A 24,240-nucleotide genomic window follows, 5' to 3' on the forward strand; every position below is an offset into this window, starting at 1 on the left:
AACACGCGTTACTTTCAGCCGGACAACTTCATCAAACACGGGGGTTCAATCATTTTTGTATTAACGAACAGCAGAACCACGGACCAACAAACCCGTCGTTCCCTTCCAACGAAGGGCGGCCTTGGCCATCGACTGTTAGAGTTTCAGGGCGTCGAGTTTACGCGATCACTTAACCATAACTTAGCTTATTAAAGCTACTAGTCGCTTAGCTCTTCAAGAGATTACCCGCCTTTTAATGTTCATAAGAGCCCTCCAGTCTTTCGACCCTGAAGACGGAGGCGATATATTTCCTCGAAACATGGACAGTCACTGCCGTGGAAACGTCGGATTTGGGTCTGACGCGCGAGCCACAGGGTGACAAAGTACCGTTAGGGTCTCCCGTAGCTTTTGCATTTTTAATATTTCGACCTTTGTTCTTTTCTTAGCCTTGAGAGGGTTTGGGATTTGCGAAAGGCAGTAAGCCGATATTCCGCTGTTAATGCGATGCGCTTGGACGAAACATTTTCAGCAGTGAATCGTCGCATCGAGGACTTCGCCGAAAACTGACCGCTTCCTCGCGCTTCGTGCCAGAATTCACCAAATCCCAGTCGCGCTGAATTGTTCGTGTGTGTCGACGCTGTCAGCAAACACATTCCTCCGCAACGAAGCTGATCTCTCTCCTTGTTTGACGTCGTCTAAAGCGGACGGACGGACGGACGGACGCGAAGGAGAGAAGAAGAACTTGGAACCTCCTTCCCGCGAAGCCCAGGCAAAAATCACGTCTGTCTCTTTTCAATGCGGATATTGATATTCAATTGTTACAGATGGGAAACTTCGTTGGTGAATTGAATTCAAAATCAAGTCAGTGTAACGGAACGAACTAAATCTCCCGTTCCATTCATCTTTTCAGCTGTACACATTCTCACGGAAGGTTAGTTCCCTGTTTGAACGGATGGCGCGCTCAAATCTGATGATAATGGGAGTGAGAGAGTCTCTATCATCGGGGGGGGGGGGGGGGGGGCCTAAAACAACTGTTAGGATCCCATCTGCACCGCAAGAATCACACTTCACGGACCCTTCGCACCTTTCAGGCGAGTGCGTGAGTGGGCTCTTATTTCAATCGATGCGATGGCCCCGAGTAAGGAAAAGAACTAACATGGCGGTCAGAGACCCACTTCCTTCTGAATCATCGCGAGTCATAAATATTTTTGGCCCGGATTCCAGTTCCTGGGTTCCATCGCGTGAGGCTTCCTTGTTTCGAAGACGTTTTGTGACAGCCGACCGAGGCTCCAGCGTCGCCTTCACATCTGATTGAATTTTCTGGTTCTCACGGCTGTCGTCCGGGTTGTGGCGCCGTGTAGAGGTCCCTGTTGCCTTCATCATCAGGGCATCATCGCGCTACATCGCATAAAGAATTCTGTGGCCAGTTTAAGGTGTGGGTGAAATGACCAGACCAAGAGCTGTGAGATATCGTAGGTGGCGCGTGTCGCCTTTCTGTCTGTCTCCGGGGGTCCGCTCGGTCGCTGGGACCGTGGGTTCGAATCCCACTCAAGCCATGGATGTCTGTCCGCTCTTTTCTGTGCTGTGTACAGGCAGAGGCCTTGCGAACGAAATAACATTGAAGCGATCAAACCAGTGAGTCCAGAGAAAATCTGAAGAGAAGTGGAGATGAGAAGATAATATTAAAATTGCACATTCATCCGTCTCACTCAGGACGGAATTGGGTTTCATGGGACGGTTTAGCGCTCACTTCGCACGCACGTATCCCCTTACTGAAGCCGCTCTTCTCCCCCACGCCCACCCCCCCAATGAATAAAGAGAAACCGACGCTGCTACGAAAACAAACGAGTATCGATATCCGCCGTGCGTGTTTGTTATCGCTGGGAGCTCGAAGAGGGGGAGGGAGGCGGAGGGGAGGGGAGGTGTGAATTAGTTCGCGCTGATTAAGAGCGGATGAATCCGATTTGAATAATGGCTACACTCGCTCTCCCCATGCTGGCCGGCCCTAATAAAACTCCGATGGGGGGGGGGGGGGGGGGTCTGAAATTTCAAACCTTTCTCCGTTTGCTGAAGGACGATGGGATTTCGCTTCTGTTTACGCTGTTTAACTACGGGCTCAGACCACTCTGTCGGCGAGGCGACCGGGGTTCGGATCCCAGCTGCAAGTCAGGTTTCTCCCCAACAACGTCTGTGACACCAAAATAAATATTTTTGCTATTAAAAGAGATTGTCGGTAACAGCCTTCTGGATTGTAACGCTTCAACCCTGAAAACGGAGGTGACAGTACCTGCGTCCACGTACATCGTGCACTGGAATGAGTTCGTGTCCCATTTCCTTGAGTGCCGAGTGTGAGGTCGGCGCAGGACGACGAGGTCCGTGGCTTTGGCCGGGGCAGAGCACCTCAGACTCGCGGCAGAGGCGCGTTCATTGGCCGCCAACCGCCGGAGCGCGGAGCTCTGACATCGACCGGCGACGCTAACCAACGCTTCGGAAGTAACTCGTGATCCTTGCACAATTAATTTAAAACCTTTGTCTCCTGGGTTAGGACACCGACTTCTATCCTGAACATGGAGACAAGGTGTTTCTCCGACGCTTCGGTGACCATCTTCAAGACTACACGACGTTGTGACTTAAATAGCAATGTCTGGCCTGTCTCTGCCGCGAAATCTTCACATTTCAAGCTGTCAGCCTCGTACCCCATGAACTGAGTTTTCGTCGTGAACTCTGAAAACGAACTAACGTCTACAGAATTACCAACTGCCTCGTGATTTAGAAAGATATCCCGCACGTACAGAGAAGTTTTTCGACCAGCGATTAATTTAAGAAAAGTTTCCTACTCGCTCTGTTAAATTCCAGTCGTCTCTGCGATGCTCTGATAATTTTCAAAACAAATGTCTCGAAGGTTACAGGAATTTCGACGCTCGATAAATAATTTATGAACAGTTTCAGGTGACCACGGGCGGAAGAATGAATATTTCATTTGCACTCACAGAAAGATCCCAAAGCTTTTGGCCGTTTCTGAGCGACGTAATACGGTCGTAACAGTGAGAGGGGTAGAACCAAGCTGGAGGTGCTTTGATCGGCCGCAACGCCATCCAACATGCCAGAAGACAGCCATCTTCTATTTATAATCACGAAAAATCAACAACGTCTTATCGGACGGAGACTGCTCCAGAATAAAGAACGACGCGCGCTCACTGAATAAGCCTTAATTTGGATTGAATATTTAAATTCCACTGCGTGCGCTTTATGACGAATTTGCTTTAATTCACACGCGTGAGACAGTCGGGGCTAAACACAAGATCGTCGTCGCCTGCAGTGTCCAAATACTTCACTGCAACAACCAGAGGCCTTTATTCGTCTACTGAAAAGGAATACGTCGTCGGGTTATTTTGCAGCTGTGAAAGAAATTACCGCCAGTCTTCTTGGGTTTACCCGAGATGTCTGATAAGCGCGCAGGTACGACAGACTGACCGCTGAGGACGAGAACAGAAGCCACAAGGCAACCAGAAAGGTTAGGCCTCGGTGGTTGGGGCTGCCCACTTACTGTCACCTCATTACACGTCTCAGTGGTAAAGTAAACTACTCAAGTGTGTATGTGGGATGGAAAATCTTTTGTGCAGCCTCGACTGAACCGAAGGTGCGTGAGTCGAGTTCTGTTGTGTTCGTTTCCACCATCAACAAAAATACGAGAGCGTTTTTCTTTAAAACAGTTTGGTTACCAAAGAAAATTACAGGTAAGAAACGTGTCACTTGCACGCCCTAGCCGTTAAAGTGAATGTTGTGAAGGATGTTTCGCTCGCAAACAGCCACTTGGGATCCGCTGTCTGTGTGTAAACAAATACGAAGTAGCTTCCGAACCGGACGCAGTTAAGGAGCGAAGTCCTCCTCATACAGACGGCCTGATTTTCCGACAATCTCACTCTTTTATCATTGCCTTTCCGCATATTAACGACATTTTCCCTGTGCCCTGGCGACGTAACAGCAACTACTGAGACGTGTAGTCTGGCAGAAGTTTGCCGACGTTTCAGAGGCCCTTGCTGTCTCCAGCATCCGGTTACAACCCAGAGGACAGCCGTCTTTGGACCCACCTCCGTGAGGACCTCAAATCCCACTTTCTACGACGTCACATCCATCTCTAGCGTCTAGCGTCTGCCCGATAATTCTTTTTATAATCGGCAAGCCTTCGCCGTGCACCCTGGTGGAAGGCAAAGCGTTGTCCGCGTACACAGACAAAGACGAGGCACGAACAACGAGCAAAGTTAAAAGTACAAGAAGGTAAACGCAGCTAAGCACGAGACGTAGATGAAACAAGTGTTTGGTGTATAAGCGTTTTCCTCCACACTCGACGCATTTGCGTTCGGTTCTGAATGAAGGAGGTTCTTGATATAAAACGTATTCTTTATGTGCGTACGTTCCAGTCAACTGAGTGGCTTTGATTTCCATATAAATGCACAATCACATCATTATCGAAATGTAATGAAACTCTTTGAAGTTAATAACATCGTTGATCCGCTTACAGAGGAGGTTCGAGCCACTGGTTGATTGTTCGTTGCCAGGGCAACAGCAAAGTCGAGGACGACGGGGAGGGACGAACAAGAAACGGCCGGAAGACGCGAGGACTCGTGAAGACGAGTCCATTCTGCAAAACTTGCTTCGATCGATGCTGCATCCCGACATTATGAAGCCACGTCGGTTCTTAGGCTCTGGGTCACACATTTTCCCGAACTTAATTAAGTCCCTTGGCCACTTTTCGCAGTTTTGTCGAAACTACAATCTTAAGTTCATTCATTGAAACATTTTACTAACCTAACCTAAGATTAAGGGCAACTCTACAAGGATCAGAAATGTCTTACTAGCCCTGAATCCAAGCACTTTATTTATTTAACACGCCATGATGATGAAGGCGGTAGGCGTATCTAAAACGTCGACTGACCGGGGTTCGATCCCCGACGGGGGCAGAGGATTTTTTCCTGGGGCCCACCCAGCCTCCTCTACAATGGGTACCGGGGTCCTTTCCCGGGGGTAAAGCCGGCCATCTTCAATACACCGCAGATAAAAGTCGATTCAGGTCTATTCGATGTATCGACGTGTGGCCTTGTCTAATTCCTGTGTCTGAACGGGTCGACGAAGGTCGAATCCGAATTGACACAAATTCGTCTTCAGTCACTTAATTTTCGGTTCCTCGTTTACGCCTCTCATTACTCCGGTGGACAGATGTTCAGAATCACTGCCAATTTGAATCAACCGCTATGAAATTCACTAACTAATCGCATCCTCGTCCTGAGGAGGGCGAAGGCTCCCCCCTGGGAGGCTGTCTGTCTGAGCAAAACCAATTACTGTTGCTACCGCTAAGGGCCACTTCGAGGCTTAGGGAGGATGGGGCGGCCCTTCCAGAGGGCCTCTACTAGTGTCCCCGTCAACGGGAGAAAGTGATTTGAATGTGGAAACGGGAGGAATGCCTTTGCGCCGTTGCTGGACGGAGAAAATTTTGCATTTCGACACAATCTGAGCGCCAGACCTGATTTCGTCTTCACAAAAGCCCATCACCGGTTCGTATGCATCATCTCATCCGATCTAAGATCCATTTTAATATTATCACCTCGTGTGCTCTCACGTGTTCCAAATTGTGTTTCGTGGGCGTGTATGCCATCCACCGGGCACTAAGTGAACGGTAGGTGGGAATTCTAAACACATTTCATACGTGATCTTTACTGGATTAATCTGGCTCGGGACAGGAACAGTGGCGAGCCTGGACGAGGCGACGTTGCGCGGGTGTTGGATTATTGGATTAAACACGCAGCAGCGCTGAAGGGAAGCTGAAGCCAACAAACATCTGAAACATCACGGCGAGATGTAACCTGACCCGCCGAGGACGCGTACGGCTTCAGTCGCCAGCCCCTGCGCTCGTCCTCACAGGGCGATCGAAAATAGGGCAATTATTTGTTTCTTAAGGACTCGGTTTGGTCTCGAGAACCGCCCGACGTTTCGGTAGTCGCTGCCAAAAGCTAATCCAGTGGCACTCACCTTGCTGGAACCCGACGGGGTCCAGGGCGTGGGACAAGCCGTAGGGTCCGGTGAGCCCCGGAACCGGCATTGCGGGGTGCGGGGTGTGGTATTGGTGGTGCGATGTCGCCGATGTCCCTGGCGACTTGAGGCAGCCAGCCATGTGGTGACTGAAGCGGACCGGGAAATCCAGCGCGGCGCTTGGCGTCGAGAACTGCAAACCACAAGATCGTAAAAGGCGCGGAACAGATTCATCCGCGTACACTTGCAAATAAATGTGTTAACAGCAGCGTCTTCACTCAGATGCAGCCTTCACAAAGACCAAAGTTCCCTACAGACGTTCAGAAATCGATTGCGTCCTGAAGATGGAGGCGATGATTTTGTTTTCAGATGTTACGTCTTTGAAACACACGCAAAGAAATCTCTGATTCCTTTCAGATATCGACATTAAGGAGAATGAGATTGGTGTTTCATGCAGCATGAATGGGATAAATGAGGAAAAAATCCATATAAATCTTCACCTTGAAACCTGACGGGCACAAACCACTTTTAAGAAATAAAAATGTTGTCCCCGCCCCTCCCCCTGAAGAAGGCAACGGCGATGTTTGCCGAAACACAAACGTGTTCCAGTGTTCCTAGTACGGCAGGCAATAGGCGGCTTCTATAATGAACAAGCCACTCGGTCAACAGAGCAGCGAGAGACAGCTCGCCCCTTCCCTGCTACGAGCATTAAAAGTCGATCTCCCCCCACACCCATCCTATATAAACTGAGCGCGTGCAGGGAAGGTCTGCCCGTCGCCGGGCTTCAAGTACGGACCTGCCGAACTGATTTTGAAATTTTTAATCTTGTCCTCAAAATCCAAGAGCTTAAAAGTGAAAAAGGTTTCCCGAGGTACAGAACGAATTAGCCCAACATTACGTATAATCAGGTTAAAGCGTCTAATGAAAGTCGCCTCAGCAACTGAGACAACGTCGTTTTGTCTGAAATGAATTCGCCAAGGAATTTCTCGTCGCGTAATTCTTGTAAAATATTCTGTAAATCACGACAACTTAACAAAAAGGGCACTGGTGTATTAATAATAATTGCTCAAAAACTTGTCTCACGTCCGATCGAAGTTTTTCGTGAGCAGCGGACGCACTCGTGCAGCTTAAATTATCTCGTCCGTCCGCCTTCTTCAGTCTTGAGCCTGCGTGGACCCAGGAAACGGCTCGATGAATAATCGGTCACGAGTTTCGGACTTTGTGCGCAAACCGGCAAGGCGCTGACAACACGCAGATGATGTAGGCCTAAGTTGTGTTCCCGACGTTTCGGAGATCATTATGTAAGGGCAGTGGTACCAACACGATGCAGTTTCTTTGCAAATGCAGGCGGTAAACGGCGGGTTACCGCAGCGGCAGTGTCTTCCCTGCTCATCGCACCGAATCATTTTGGGCCTCACGTACGCAATTGATTTAGTTTGTACTTTCTGCTCAATCTCCTCTAGAAATGAACGCACTTAAAGGAACCAGTCCACGTTCTCCCTGTGGCGAAGACCTCCCGAAACGAGTTTTTATTGTGCCCCAGTGCTCGGTGGACTCGTGCGTTCTCGAATTTCAATCCACAATTTCCAAGGCACGGAAGAACACGATTAGAAATATATTTCGCAAATTCGTCGCTCGCGTTGGCACAAAATCACAGGCTCCGTTTACGAAACTGTCCTCTGACAGCATCTTTGGTTGCCTGGTTCCCCCGCCCCGAGCACACCAACCCTTGGTTCAGGGGACGTAGGATTAGGGCCAGCCATTTTCTTTGCATCTAAGGACGAGCCCTTTAAAAGCGCGATTGCATTTGTGGCAAGGGCTCGCAAGCTTCGATGAACAAACACGACAAACAAGTTACAAACACGTAATGCGATCCAAGCGCACGGGAAATCCACTCTCCTGGTTCCGCGGAATTCCAACCAAAAATTGTCCGAGCAAAATACCTCGCATTATATGCAGTAGGCTGCTCAACGGCTGCATTTAGGGCCAGTTTGTTTCACCAAATGCCGTTTTGGAATGTCACGAGACGTCACAAATTGTGAGGTTGCAGGATCAGAGGTTCTTGCTGCTCCCGAAACGTCGTGTACAGGCTACAAAATATAATCGGACAATGGGCACGTCGATTATAGCACTGAAATATTGAACCAGGGATTGTCAGAAGTTTTCAGCGGAAGACGGGCGTCGTAAAACGAGTTCTCGGGTGATTCGAAATTAGTTTAAAAGGAGAGTCTGCCTGCGGCCTTGGACAGTTCGACGGCCAGCCACCAAACCTAACCTTCACTGAGTAAAACCGCGTTTACCTGGCAACAGGCCCTTAACCGTTACCGCAAAAATCAGGTAAGAATTTGGCAACGCGGACATCGGGGTTTCCCGGCAAACGCAAACCCGTGGGAACTCAGCTCAGTCGAAGTAACACACGACGCCTCATCTTCTCGGTTACTCGCGCACTTGTCGCCTGAAGATTAGAAACGTCGTAGGTTCCTGGATGTGATCTTCCGGGTAGAAATTTATCTACGCGCACGACTGAGAGAATATCAACAAATACGAATTACTTCGTGCCCCCTAAGAAGGGCTTAAGTCACATTCAGCTGTACCGACTTGTTCCCTTCTTATCGAAACGTCGGCTACAACCCGGAAGTCAGCCATCTTCGGACTCGCCGCCTTGAAAACCCCAAATCCTACTTCGTGAATTATTTTTGAAATTTTCCGTTCATTCCTTCCTTCATTGATTTTATTACAGATTAATCTCTTTCAATGGACCCCGCACGGCCTACGTTTCTTGTCCTCAACCTGTCCGTCCGTCTCGGTTCCCATTGCCCTCCTCTGTATCTGTATCAGGTGCTCACGGTAGACGTTTCGAAAGACTCTGCTGCCTCCATCATCAGGACGAACATAACTTCTGAAACGCTGGTACACTTGTAGCCTAACCTACAGGGCGCAACCTCCCGTAACACAGCCGCCGAGTACACGCGGAGCAGAGAACAAAGACAATTCCGCTCACCTGTTGTGCAAGCGTTTGAAGGCTCAGAGACGACGACGACCGCTGAGATTGACTGAACTACGAGGAATGTCCGTTACTGGAGACGCGGAGCTTCCGGACAATTGCAAGGGCGAGACGGAGAGGGGGGAGGCCAGTGAGTGAAAGGGTGCGTTCAGGTGGCCGACGGACCAAGGGACTTCGCGCTGTTAACAGGAAAAACGTCGCTTTGTTTCACCACAGACAAACGAAGGGCGAAGTTGCTCTGAGCCACGGCCGAGAAAATATCAGATCCGAGTTCACGAGAAATTCGCGTTAACTGAGCTTTCATTCCGTGAACTGGCGTCGTTATCGGCGCCGAAACTGAGCGACTGCCCCCACGAAGGTTTGAGATTTTCAACCCTGCTCGCCTTGGGACATTCTGATCGCGGAAGTCGTCGTTAATTTAATAATAATTCATTCGCTGGGGTGATTCGTTATTAAAAAAAAGGTTCAAAATCTTTCCCTGTATTTCGAATCGTCGGCAAAAATTACGCTCTTCCGCGAAATTACGTCCAATGCGTTCTTGTGCTCATGAAGTCAGCTAAACGTTAATCGACGTCTTAGTTTCGAGAATGTGCCGTGAGTTTAATCGAGAACCGAACCACTGATTTTACCTTCGAAGGCAGAGGACACGTTTAGGCCTAAAAGCTTCTCCTTTTTGTCACTCATTCCCTACAAACATCAAAACTTTAATCCGAAACGTAATTTTGCCCAGTTCGTCGGATTTTTAAGTCTGAACGTCACGTCCTTATCTTTTCTTTCATCCTTAGTAAGAGGTCCTTCGCGCAGGTAAGGAACGACCTGCGGTGTTGAGTTAAACAGAAGCTTAGACACCTCCGAGCCCACAAACACAAACACAAACAAACAAGGAAACTAACTAACAAATCTTGTTGAAGTAAAATCCAATCAGAGCAAATTGTATTAGTCGTGGCCGGCGCTAATCGAGGGCACGCGGTTTAAATTCATCGACGCTCACGAACAACCGGCGCCTGTCGGACGACCGACGCCTAACAGATTCGGCGTAAACGATTATTACAACGAACGCGCAACGCACGAACGAACAGTTGAGCCGAATTGAAATGTAATTTTAGTAAACCGGGCACTGCCGTCTTCATTTCAACTTCAGGATGTCTTTCATTTTAATATTATACCTACGAATACGTAGAAACGTTTCCTAAACATTTTAATGCACTGGTTCGAAGGGAACAATTTTTCTAAAATATCCAGTGGCTTATTATTAATGAAGAGGTCTCACAGGAGAAAATAAGTTGTATTAATGTTGCAGATTTAGCAAATAAACATTTATGGGAGCGGAGTAGCGCTTACGAAGAACTGATATGAAACTATCAGCTGTAACTGCCCCAGTCAAATCGCGAACCTCAGTTCGTAAACAAATCGACCGCGGAGGGACATTCGTAATGAAGCAACCGAGAAATGTTTTTGTTCTTTTTTTGAATCAGCGGATGTTACATGGTCGACGTCTCCGGGCCCCCCCCGGCCCCCCAAAGAGGCGTGGCGGTGGTTTTTACAGACTCCTCCCCCTCGACACTTTTACCGCGGTCCCGCCCCTCGTCTCCCATTGGTTCACACGACACAAACAAGTTTGACAGGAAAGATTCTCGCCCACCTGCGCAGGCCTAGTACCGTGCTGCCATCTGGTTAGACCAGTTTCGAAGAGTTGTGTTTACGTGGCCACTGACCCAGCCTCGGGGACACAAACAAACGAGTTCTTCGTCGCGAAACATGAAAAATTCCAATTTCATCTGAATTTTTGATTCGTTTTATATTCGAGACATAAACTTTTCAAAATTGTTGCAAAAATCGTGACAGTGTCTCAAAGACGGACAGCGCCGAGTTTGTGATGTAGCAAGCCCCAACTCGGACGGAAGACGTAGCTCTTCATTTGAGCTGTGTGTATTCGCCAGCTTCAGGCACAGAGCCCTGATGAGGTAGGCAGCAGGGACCTCCGAAACGTCGGTAAACTTCTGGCGCAAGAACCCAGAAGACATTCGTCCTCAAAGCCAATTTCTGTTTGTCTGTCCACATTTCCGAATTTTCTCGAACGATTTTGGCGGTAGAACTTTCATCTTTTTTAGGCCTAGTTCCATCCACAGCACCAGAATTTCTTTTTCCCAGCCAAAAGTTAAGATTATCAGCACAGAGCACTTATCGATTGAAGCCCTCTCGAAACTGGAAAGCGTAAATCCCATTCTTACGCAGGAAACGCACACGCATTTTAGCCAACGTAACAACTTTCTTTTGCTCAGAATTACTTACGTCACTGCGTCTCACCCCACAGACAATTTCGTAAATTACGTTTCAGAAACCCGCGCTCGCAGATGGTGTTTTGTTTGTTTGATGCCCAGTGACTGACCGTGGTTCGACTCCCGGCAGAGCAGGGTTCGTCTCTTAGCCAGAACGTCTACACTGGCTGAGACACGAGAAGGTTACCGGACAGATTTTCCTTGGAAGACAGAGGCATTCGCTTCTGGTGGCGAGGCTCTGACTCCTTGGTCGTTATGACGTCGTCAAAGTAATTTTGAAGAAGGTGGCTTCGATGAGACAGTGGACAAAAGACGTGGTTTGATGTGAAGTGGGCAGTCGGGAAGACGTTAGCAGCTGACCACGGAGTCATCGGTTCTCGCTTGGAACTACAACTTGGAATGTGTTTAGACAAAGGGACTTCCTCAAGAATTAGAAACGCGCTCAATTTCCGAGAGAACAAAACGATCCGACATCGATATAAATGCGTCCGATATTTGAACGAAATCCCACATCAGTTGGCGTTTCGATTAAGATTGTAGGTGAGACGAAGCTCGACAGAAACTAAGATGGCGCTGACCGCAAGCCGGAGAACATTCGCACGTAAACCACGAACAAGGAGAACGGACGCGTTAAACTCACGTCTTGGTCCCTTTTTTTTAGAGTAAATCGAGTCACCTGCGTCGTGGAAAAAGTTCCTGAGTCTGAAGTCAACGTCGCCCACTGTCAGACGGCGGCTTTGACGTTTTCAAAAGACCAGAAGCTCTGGTCTGGAATCGCTTAGGGAATAATCCGGACATCAAATTTAAGTTTACCAAAAAATATTCAGCGGAATCTGTGACCAGGCCGCGTGTGTCTCACCACGATCAGAGGGCGAAAGAGACAGGAGCTTTAGCTGCAGTCGAAACGGAGACAAATCGGTCGAAAATGACCAAAAGTGCGATGGAGACTCTTATCTGCGTTTCTCATCCTCAAAGAACCGAAGTACAAAGAAAACTCGAAGAAGGGCTCAGCGTCTTAAGATCGAAAAAGGGAAAAGCAAACACGTGAGGTTGGTAAGACTGCACAATGTCTGCAGAGAATGCGATTGACAGTCTGTCTGTCTGTTTGTTTGTTTGTCTCGTTCCTGTGATGTTGGCTTAGCTCGCAAGCTCAAGCCTCCCCACGGCCTCAACCCGAAATGTCGAATTTCCGTGTGACAGGTTTTTATCGGGCAAGTAATCAGTTAAGAGCTGAGCCGGCAAAACTTCTGAAAGTCCGGGATTCCTCCGCCCGAAGAAAGGATTTCGGTTCTCGTTCGTCTTTCGGGTGTCGGCCTCGAATCCCGCCAGGAGCACTGACGAGGTCACAAAGGCGACCTGTGCCTTGTCCGGCCCTTCGTCAAAGGTCCTCTAACGCCTGTTTCGGGGCCCGCCGTAAGACAACAAAATTTCATATTTTTATAGATAAATAAACGATTAGTGGAAGGGATCTGCCGGACAGAAGAACCTTGGATCTCTCATCTGCAGTGTAGATTGCCTTTCTGTGTCTCCGTCAGTTCTGCAAACTTTAGGTTGCAAATTTTCCCTCGCCTGTGATCTTCTCCGTGACCCGCCGCACACAGCCCTGGGGACCGCGTCCTAAGGCCCACGAATTTATTACCGACGTAATTTTACTTTCCTCGCGAGATTTAGAAATCCTTTGCCTGATGGAATGCCGGGCTTAGCGCTGACTCACAATAGAAGCTCCTCTGTGTGGTTTGCTTGGCAGGTTGTATAAAATATCGTCCTCCAGGAACAACTGTTCCGCTCCTGAACAGTGGAACTGCACCTGCGACCGGCAAGTCCTCTGCTGTACGTACGTGTCTATAAAGCGACTGGGAAATATAAATCACGCTGCTCCTTTGTGCTGCTGGGGAGAAAGTCTCGCGGCTTCTGGACCTTTAAATACACGGCCAGCCCACTGAAGGGCTAACGTCGCACTTACGAAGAACGACGAAACTTTTGATAAAACGGAGGGCAAAAAGGAAATATTTAGAGAAGAAGTTGGAACCCAAAATTCGTCAACAAAAAACTGTATCAAAAAAGATGACGTCAGAATCGAGACATGAAGGAAAGAGACTGACTGGTCGACCCAGAAGAAGACGGATTATCCAATTGTATTTTAACAGGTGATCAAATGGAGAAAGATGAGGCAAGCACGCAGAGATAAATGCTTATAAAATTTTGGTTGCACAGCCTCAGAGGAAGACCCAGTTGCGTAGGTGCACGGAACGATAATATTATTAAAATGGGTATTGGGTTTAAGGATTGAGCTGGCTCAGGGCAGTGGTCGACGTTGGACTTCAGATTCCATGAAGGGCTGGGTGAGTGACCAGCAGCTTGTCGAAAACTGGTACGCGTGATCGCAAAACGACGTCTGAACGTGAGTCAGACGTCGCCCCGATGAGCGTAGGAAGAAAAACCACGGAAGGGCGAATTACTAGCCCCTCGATCTGACGAGTGTAAGCATTCCGCCCGTCCAATCACAACAGCGACCCCCTGGTCGGCTAATTGGGCACCTGAAACGCACGACCACTTCCGTTCAATCTCTCTCGACGATCATGTGACACGCCGCATTAAGTTAGTTAGTTAGTTAGTTAGTTAGACAAAACACGTGGCCAACCGACAGTTGAGAAGGGGTGAGATGGGTGGAGGGGGGGAGATGATAAATGCGACCATGGTTTTGGTAGGGAGGAGGCCACGTGGGATAACATTAGAATAGATCTTAAAGAAACACGTACGGCGAGGGCTTGTGACGAAACCAGTGTGGGCTGTTGTCAACACGGCAATGAACATCTGCGTTCCATAACCAGCTCAGTGACTATTAGCGTCTCAAGAACGCTGTTCCGTGCTGGCAATTAGAAGATACAAACTTTTCTAGGATTTTCGTTCCAAGTGCGTCGTAATTTTGCCTGTTGAAAGCCGCGTGTATTCTGGGCAGGCTATGAAATCAACGGAGTGTTCGTCCATCTGGCAAAGCTACGGGCAGGAAACAAAAGGGTTTCGTTCTGAGGATGGAAGCAGTAAGGACCTCCGAAACGTCGGTTAGTGAAAACATAATTTATCCTATCTAATTTGCTAATACAGTCTGATCTACGCAATGCGCCTTTCACGTAGACTAATAACTTTTTTTATTTTTCGAAATTTCTCCCCAAACCAACAAACGCGCACATGTTTACAACGGAACGAAACCTAAATCGGCGACTAGTTTTCCTTCTAGTGGAAGGCGCGGATGCAGATCAATGGTCAGAGGCGGTAATTATACAAACCCATTGTCCCTCCAACCTCGCCACGTTTGAAGAAAAGTAGGGCGGAACTTTTTCCCAGAACGTCTTGTTTTATTCATGGTTTGGGATGCAAAGTTTCAACTTCGCATGTAAATGATTCGCCAAACCAAATATTCCGTTCGCTGGCCGTGTCGTAATTTTCAGTTTTCCCGAGCAGATTATCATAATGAAAGGCGCAGTTCCATTGTCCAGCGAAGAAGCCTGCGTCAACTTAAGCATAACAGCGAAACGTCCATTTTGCCTTAGAAGCGTCAATCGATTAGTGCTCGGGCGAAAACCGATCGATTATCGTCTGTAATGCGGTGTTTCGTAACTCGGGTGACGGACAGACAGACGAATTAATTGGCTTCCTTTCGTTCGGGGCTTTGACAGTGAAGGGTCGTGGCCTATTTTATTGTTACGATGCCAAGAAATTCCCAGCTGCTGACAAACATCTCCCCGACTTCGGGTGACACAACGCGGGCGAAGAATTGGCCTTGTCAGTGCTTTGGCACTCACGAGTTCCTGACACAAGACACGACGTCAGAGCCTAATGGTTATTAGGGCTGATTCTCCGAAGATAGACGAAGCGATTCCACTCACGTACCGCGTCAGAGTCGGGGATTTAGGAGGCTAAGAGACGTCCTCACTTAGTCGACGGCCCTCAACGCGAGAGACAGCGCCTGTCACCCGGGAAACATTCCCTTAAAAAGTCCTTCCAACACATCGACGGACAGGTTACGAAACGATCAAGATCTCCCGTCCTACTTTTTTATAAATAAACAAAGCGAACAAATTACAACGCCGTCTAATCGGACCGGTCGATCAAACGACTCACTCACTTTTGTCTGCGACATCGAAGAAGTCAGCCTCAAATTTCCGTCGCCGTGAACAACGCTCACAGATGTCACTTTCTGCACCTGAGAGGGGTTGGGGGGGGGGTCAGTAACGCCTGTCATCTGTTTCCGGTGTATTCACGAACAACTTGGCGCTTGGGTTCGAGTCTCGGTATGTCGATCACGTGCGTTGCAGATCTCCGTTCGACAGACGTCGGAGGACCTCGTCCACCCGGGCGTTGGTCAACCGACGGCGATCACACCCGTGGACGCCTTAGGGAGCCCAACAGCTGATTATGAATCGGGGATAAAGGATCTGGAAGGGAGCGGTGGCAGCCAAGAGTACATCGCGAGAACCTGACAGTAGCTCAGCCAGTCAAAATGTTCAACTTTTAAGGAACCCCGAAGGTTCGTTGTCTTGTTCTCAAAAGCCAGCTGCACCCCCTGTCAGACTCACTCCCTATCAACTATTTTAATATTATCCTCTCATCTGCGCCCTGAGTCTTGCGAGCGATCTCTTTCGTTCAGACAACGAAACCAAAACTTCGCATTTCTCACTACTCATTGCGTCTGCCCAACTTATCCCACGTGATTTGACAATTTTAATAATATCTGACGATGAGCAGAAATTGTGACCTATATTATTTGCTGTTATCATCTACCCAGTAACTTGTTTCACGAATGTTAATTAGTTTTTGCATTACGGCGACATGTTTCGACAAGAGGTCGAAATTTTTAATACATATAAAACATTTTAAACTGAATTATTTACTAATTTTGTACAACTGTATATTTTTTATACATCAGTCAGTATAGTGACTAGCTACGGGCTGGACGACCGGGGTTCGATCCCCGACGGGGGCAGAGGATTTTTCCTCTAGCCTCTGCGTCCAGACCGGCTCTGGGGCCCACCCAGCCTCCTCTACAATGGGTACCGGGGTTCTTTCCCGGGGGTAAAGCCGGCCGGGGCGTGATGCTGACCACTCACCCCCATCTAGTGCCGGGGTCAAGAAAGAGAGGAGCTACACCTCCACTCCCCCCAAGCGCCTACATGGCGTATAGTGGGACAAACTTTACTTTACTTTATATTTATTTTTCCAGTCTATACACAAAACTTGTTTTAAAATAATGTTGTTTAAAATTTTACAACATTTACAATATAAATTGCATTATGTTATGTAATGCAATTTATATTGTAAATGTTATGAAATTTTAAATAACATTATTTTAAAACAAGTTTTGTGTATAGACTGGAAAAATAAATATATGTGTTATTAATATAACACAAACATGACGCAATTAAGATATAAATTGTATATTTTTTTATTATTATTCACGTATCTTATTTATTATTTTGATCTCTATAAACATTTATGCGTTAAAAGCTTCAATTCTGTGATAAGTACACATTTTTTTTTAAAAAAAATATAAATTATTATTGCAAACTTTGCAGTTGTCATGTTCTGTTGGTCAGCTGGAAAACGTCTTCGCTGTTGCCAGTTAACTCCAAAAGCGAAATCGTTCCTTGAAACAACGTAGCCTCGTTACAAAGACGTCGGCTCGCAATCAGGGCTCACCTGAACACGTGGCCAGCCCCAGCTTACGAGTTCCCCGCATGTGAGGACAGGGTCCGCGACCCACGCAGGCCCGGACGTCGCTGTCCACTGGTTGACACTCCCACAGACCGGTCATGACGACTGTCCCCTGTTCGTCCAAGAAAAAGACGGGTCATGACCTTAAATTAGGCCACGACCGCTTCCCCCATTTCCGTGCATCATTTATCGATCAGCTGACGTCACATAAAACCCAAGTGAATGGACACGGAGAATAAATAATTCCTTGAGACCGACGTTTCGGAAGCTCTTTCTGCCTCTATCATTATTTTGATGATGTACGCAGAAATCTCCTCTGAAACGGGAGGTTTTCAATATTAGAGACGCGATGCAACCCAGCAGTCAGCTGACACGGGAAGTAGTTGCTGAAAGAACAAGTTAGGTGGTGTGTGCATTGTTCCTCACGCGACGAAGAGACACACGTACATGAAATGGGGAAACCTGAAGACGACTTCTGGGATCGGACATTGACCTCTAAGGCCCTAGGAGACCCCGAGGCATGTCAAATGCCGGACTTCATTTTGAAATCAAATTTCGAAAGTTTGTAGCTGAACGGCTCTGCTGTTTGGGACGCCACAGTCAGACGTTAAACACTTCTCCCTGATTCGCCAGAACATCGTTCGTGCGACGTACAAAAAAGTACGAAACACAACGAGCGGAGGACAGGCCCTGCTTCTCGCAAGGAAAACGCGTGTGGTCAATTGAACATGATGAGCCAGGGCGAAATTGCTTAATCGAATGCACGTCCGACGTCTCGGGGGCCAAAACATCGAACTGCACAAAGGGGCCGACGGGGGGCCCGGCGGGGGCGGGGGCGGGGGGGGGGCGATGCGGTAACAATACTATTAGCTTTCCTTGCAAACATTTGTCGAATCCGACCTGGGGTGCTGACAGCCCTGACTGCACGCCCCCTAAAAAGAGTCCGGGATCCATTAATTTGCATGATAAAGGATCGGCAGAGCTCGGTCCTCGTTTCTCGAATCAGTACAACTTATTTTCGCCCCGAAAACATCTCGACGCCTAAAACTCTTAAGACTGTTTCAGCCTTACTTAAGTCGACTCATTGAACTGGGATCAACGTTTCGCCCCTGCTTACCACGCCCATCTCACAGAGAAGCCAAAAGAATTTATAAAATGACGAGCAAACTAAAAGTGTACGAAATTTCGACTATTTTACGTCTACACTTGTAACCCCTGATAACGAGCCAAAATGTTAATTGCCTAATTAAAGAGTTCCTTGGCGTAATGTGACGAGGCTACTAGCTGTTTAGAAAACATTAGCTTCTGCACCTCGCGATTAATCGATCTGAGCCAGTTTTTATTTCAGTCAACGTCTTGTAAAACATCGCCGGTTTAACGACGCTGAACTAGACAATTCGCCTACAAATCTCCCACCATGCAGGGGTGTACAGCAGCAGAATTACTGTCGTCGCTCCATCTGTCCACAGGGTGGTTTTTAAGTCATTTTGCACAATCGCGCGTCGACTGGCGCCACTGGTCATGCGCTCAGAGGTGCAGAATCCGGGGGCCGCCATGACTGGAAATCTATCGAAATTTCATAAAATGAAAGATGATTTCTTGAAACGAAGTACCGAAGCACTGCACTGGTTCCGATGGATACCTTTTTAGATATTCGACTTCAGTTCCAGTAACTCAACTATCACAATGCAGTAGAGACGCTAACAGTCGCTCACCTGGTAAAGAAATCCCCAGCTACGAGGTTCATTGCCGTGTCCACAAGAGACTTACACTGGTTCTGATTCTGAACCAAATAAATGCAGTCCACACCCTCGTGTCCTTTAATTTAAGCTCCTTTTTAATATTATAATCCCATCGATGTGGTCTCTTCCCATCAGGACTAGTCATGACCTGTCCAGTCCAGTCGACCGTGGTCAGTACACTTGGTGTTGTGCCAAGGCTCCTGATGCTGACGTAACAACGAATATGGTTGAAGTTTACCAGCGTTACAGAGGTCCTTATTGCCTCCATCGTCAGGACTCACTGCTGTGGAAACCTCAAGGTCTACTTTGTTATAATTCATTTCCTTTTCAGTACGTGACTTGGAAATCATTCAGACGACCTTCAGGTGTTTTCTGCATTAACCCAGAATTTATAAAAAGTTACATTCTCGTTCGTTAGTGTTTTCTGGGCTGAGAATGCAGCAGAATCGTCTCTGTCCTGGTAAGACCAGAGGCGCCCTCAGGGGCGTGTGACAGAAACATCGCCTTTCAATTTCAGTTCTTGCAGACGGAGTGCGTGGGCCGGGAACACGACTGACGTCATAACCGGCCGGATAGCTTCTTTACAATTCCACGCGTCACCCTTCATCGGCGACCGCACAAGTTACATGTCTTACGTGCATCAATTAACGCAGATTCCTTCTTGACAAGCCACTGGTTGCTCAGCTGTCAACTCCCTGACAGACAACCGAAGCTAAGCAAGGTGACGATTGGATTTATCTGGCTCGGCGTTGCAATCAGTAGCGGACTCTTGTGAGCACGGGAACAAAAGTGGCGCGCTGGACGACCATCAGCTTCAGCCCCAGTGAGTCGCAGCTCCATCGCACTTGTCATGGTTTAAAAGGTAAGGCCATCTGCATCTTTACCTCCTTCAAAAGCCGTGAAACGACAACTTACGTCTCTCGTGTTTACGCTCACAGTCGTTCCGCGTAAGAATCGAAAACTCCTTTCATAATCGATGCAAATGCCTGTAAGGCTCAGTTTCATTGTGTAGATAACCGTACGTTCAGCCATAATGACAGGGCATTTCATTGTATGGGACAGAAAACATTTCTCTTTTAATCAGGAGCTCCCAGTGCATTCGCTGGATGTGGGCTGTGTTTACTCTGATCGCTGCGTGCAACAATTCCACACAATGGGGCACATCCATCCAGCCCCTGTCCGTCCGTCCGTCCGTTCGCACGGAGCGATTCTAACCCCCCACCCCCACCCCTCGCCCATTGTCGCGCCACAATGGAATGGTTCTGGAAATAGACTGCCAATTTAACAATGCCCTTCCTCCCAGCAATCATCCCCATTATATCCCGCAGTCGCCCCCTCCCCCGGGCCAACAACTACATCCACTGAACCCTGTCAATATTACAAATGAAATTGAGACGTGGTCTCGTCTTACATAATAACATTCGCGCGCTGGGCTCTGGGCCACACGACGTCGACTTATATTCGAAAAAACAAGCAGCCCGACGCCTGACGTCGGACTAGGAGTCCAGCGACAGTGGGAAAACGGACAGACCGATATGTATCAAACTTGGCACGTTTATTTCTCGAGGCCAGAAAGAGAACGTTCCGGGGAACGTTTCCGAAGTTCGATTCCCGGTGAGATCGTTTCCAGTAGCTCGGAAACTGAGGACGACACAGCAAAGGCGCTTGGACCAAACAGGAAATAACAAACGGAACTTGAGAAGGAAAAACACAGCAGAAATCGAGATAAATTAACACACAAAAAGGCGAGGTAGAATTTAAAACAAATTACACGGAGGAGAGGACCAGCGATTAGAAACCAATCACGATTAAACAGCGACGCCACACGATGACGTAAGAATTAACACAAAGGCATGAGTTTTCTGGCGAATCATTTAACTTTTCACGAGATACGAAACTCCGCGTCGCGTTACAGAACAAAATGCAAATTCACTGATTGCCCTAAGTGCCTGATCAATCATCCGGGAGGCTCCGATGCCAACACAACGCATTAAAAAAATATTGGAAAGTTTCCGTCCTTAAGAACTACGAGTTACGTCTTCGCTGCTGAAGGGACCCCAAAGAACTCGGAACGATTAGTATTTTGGGGGCTGAAATTTCATCAACAGAACAAATTTTGTAATACAACACAAAGCTCAGAACGCCCGACGCCTGGTGTGTGTATAAGAGCTCTCGAAAATTTAATGTTTTTTTTCAAATTATATCGGATTACGATGCATATTTACGTCTGACCTGGTCATCACGTTGCCAAACTTCCTAGTCTTATTAGGCGTTCTTTACGATTATGGGCCCGTCCATGTCTGTCCGTCGCGTTCTTCCCAAAAACCAGGCAAAAGCCGCGGACATGGACCATCGCTCTGGCGTATGTTGTTGGAGAATTTGTAAGCCTACGTAAATGTCGAGACAATGCGAACCGAAGTCACTTTCCTGTCAAATTAAATATTAAATCACAACGTATTTACAGAAACGCAATCCTCGATTATAAATGAGACTGAGAATGTGGAGTTTAGTCTATTTTTATGTGACTAATAGCACCGGAGCTTAAAGGTACAACACGTCACGTCTCACTCAAAAGACATTTTCGAATAATGACGTCACGTGGTGTAATGGCTCTAGTGGGCACTAATGACAGAATCATACATGTAAATTGCTGGGCTCCGGCTTAACGACGTGTGGCTCCTTTATCCCTCGGAGAATTTCTTTATCTGTTGCTTGCATCCATGAAGATGTTTATTAAACTTCTCTCTCGTCACGGCACATTCCCATAGTGCACTGTCGCCCGACAGAGGTCTCTGGAAACAGTGCTTATTAACGACTGCCGTATCATGCACCAGGTATTATTAAGATCAAATCACGGAGGACCCAAAAGAGCACTGAGGGAAACGTCACTTGGAAGACCTAAGTGTAGATGGGAGAATAATATTAAAACGTGTCGAAAACAAATATCGTATGAGTTACTTTTCCGGCTCGTAACAGGGGCCAGTGGCGGACTCTTGTGGACACAAGATGTCTGAGGGGGAGGGGGTCATTAAGAGAGAGAGAGAGAGAGAGAGGACTTTGAGGTTGATGCGGGCTGCCTACTTCCGCGAGTTCCTTCCACTTGATTTGCGTTGGACTGGAATGATGTCCTAACACGCGGAATATTCCTTTGGGGCGAAGTCCCCGTTACAAAACCCAGCGACTTATTATTGCCTGTTCTTGTTGGAAACGATATGATATCAACTTCGTCAAAAGATCAACTTCCGCTCCAGCGAATGGCTTCTATCCAGACTTCAGGCCTTTCGCCGTGAACGAGTCAGGACCAAGTACCAACGTAACGGAACGAGAAGAATTTTGACAGCGGTGGCTGATTCTCGTCTTAAGCATTCGCCGGTCAGAGTGTCCACGACTACCAGACGCCTTCCTCCTTCAGACGCCAGCAAATCCCCCGCTTTCTATGGGACTTATTCACAAAGATCCGCCACTGCATCTCAAGCTGAGCCAGATAAATCCAATCCACTGCTAACACCCTAGTTCTTTAAGATTCGTTTTAATATTATTCTCTCATGCGCGTCTCGCCTTCGTAAGCATTTTTCGTTTCTCAATTCTAGGTCTAACTGCTCTCATTTCAGCTCATTATTACCACAAGAGTTAGTTTTATTCTGTGCTGAAGAAAACGTTGTTCGGTGTGCGCTCTGCATGACCAAACCATCTCATCCTCCTCGGTTAATCACAAATAATATTTTGTGAAAGGCACAAAATATGCACCCCCTCGTTGCGTGGGTTTCTAGCCTCCTGCCACCTCACCCCCTTCTGTCCGAATATTCTCCAACGCACCCTCACCCTGTGTTCTTCCCTTAGCACGAGAAACCAGGTTCTACACCCATACAAAACAGGTAACAGTGTGTTCCGAGCTCTCCGTTTTTATAGAGCGGACTCCTAGCTCCATTTCCCGCGTTCAGACGGCACGTAATTTCTTCCTGAAGAAGACTGTGTTTCGCCTTAGTTCCAAAACATTTGCTCTCTGCCACGCTGTTCAAGGACGACGACATACGAACAAATGGGGTTTTAAAAGCAAACTTTGTGGGCGTATTAGCAACGTAACTGTTTCACTGCGACACCGCCTGAACCCGTAGATACACACCGACGTTTCGGAGGAACATACTACCTCCATCTTCAGACAAGACCAAGATCGTGCCCGGTCGCTTCTTGAACGCCGTCTGCGTGAACTCCAGCAGCTGGGATTAAGCAGCGCGTCGGGGCTGTTACAGTGCTTAATGTTCCCCCCGAGTGTGGAGTAGTCGACCTTCGTGTCCTCTGGCCCGTGAATTAGTGAAGTCTTTCAAGTGAGCGGGTGGCGTGCACTGTGAACCGAATATCTCTAAAGGTGTGGAAGATGAAGGCGGGAGGGGGAGGGGGCGAAGCCCAGAAGAAAGGAAGGCATGCTTTTCAAGACGAGCGCATTCTCGCGTCTTTATCCTACGTCGGCCGGTCCCCGCATCCCGAGGTAATTGGTATTCTACGACCGTAAGGCCACATCTTTTCAGTGTGACCGTGGAACAGAAAATTTGTTGGCAGGACCGGGGGATTGTCTCCTCGGAAAAGGTGGAGTGCCTGCGGAACACCGAGCTCCCCCCCCCCCTCTCTCTTGCTCTGCCCTGGAGGCACGACGCCTTCTCCAGTAATCATCGGCTGCCACGCTCCAGGTCCCAAAAAATTCCAGCGAACACGCTCAAGCCTTGCCTTTGTAAGATGTGTCTTAACACTGTCCTCCCTCAGACACTAGGTCTTCCATGTGTGCTCTTTCCTTCAGATCCTCTAACCCCCAGTCCGCGCCAGAGTTACCCGAGATCAAAGACACAAGAGATAGACGCATAGTTTCAGTAGGATTACCTGAAGAAAAGATGTTCAGGCTTACCTAAAAGACGCAGATACTGATAATATTAAAATGGATCTTAAAACAATTCGCGTCGAGGGTGTGGACTGGATTAATCTGGATCGGGAAAGGGCACACTGGCGAGCTCTTGCGGACACGACAATGACCCTTCGTTTCATATAAAAGACGGAGAATGCTTTGAGCAGCTAAGCGAATATCAGCTTCTCAAGAAGGGCTGACAGAGGTGATGTACGATGGCCAAGACTTTTAACAAACAAAGAATCTCTGGACCTTTGAACTATTTGCAATTAACTGAATGGGAATGCATTAATTAATACGCTAATTTAAGAAAATGAATCGTAATGAAACGACAGGAACATTCGGTTACAAATGCCGGCGTCTCACTGAAGATCGAGGCAGCGTGAACCTGAACACGAAGGCGAGTTTCGTGGCGTTCACGAGTCTGAAAGACACATAATAATTCACAAAGATCGTAATAATGTTTAAAGTTTGTCGATGGTTTTAAGGGACTGCTTTCCCACGGTCATTGAGTGTTCCTCGTGGGCAAACTGCAGACTCGGCACAAAGGAGCTTTTCAGACATTCTCAGTTTCACCTGCTTTGAATTTTTCTACGGGTTTAT

General features: G+C 47.8%; 1 protein-coding gene and 1 long non-coding RNA gene across 4 annotated transcripts in view; one reads left to right on the top strand and one right to left on the bottom strand.

The window, feature by feature from the left end:
• LOC147871539 (uncharacterized) overlaps positions 1 to 24,240 on the top strand; it is an 85,673-nt gene that overhangs the window by 40,360 nt on the left and 21,073 nt on the right. The gene's annotated exons all lie outside the window — the stretch shown is intronic.
• The window catches only part of LOC110833500 (homeobox protein otx5), a 56,004-nt gene that overhangs the window by 10,911 nt on the left and 20,853 nt on the right, over positions 1 to 24,240 (bottom strand). For all 3 annotated transcript variants that reach the window (XM_022071646.2, XM_087360925.1, XM_087360924.1), the window contains exon 2: positions 6,007 to 6,199. In XM_022071646.2, coding sequence (XP_021927338.2) covers positions 6,007 to 6,148 — 142 coding nt within the window. In that variant the 5' untranslated portion in view covers positions 6,149 to 6,199. The remainder of the gene's footprint in view (positions 1 to 6,006; positions 6,200 to 24,240) is intronic.

The sequence above is a fragment of the Zootermopsis nevadensis genome, unplaced genomic scaffold (assembly GCF_977971745.1).
Source record: "Zootermopsis nevadensis isolate Lab colony 2312 unplaced genomic scaffold, Znev_1.0 Znev_ptg000050l, whole genome shotgun sequence".
Classification (NCBI taxonomy): Eukaryota; Metazoa; Arthropoda; class Insecta; order Blattodea; family Termopsidae; genus Zootermopsis; species Zootermopsis nevadensis.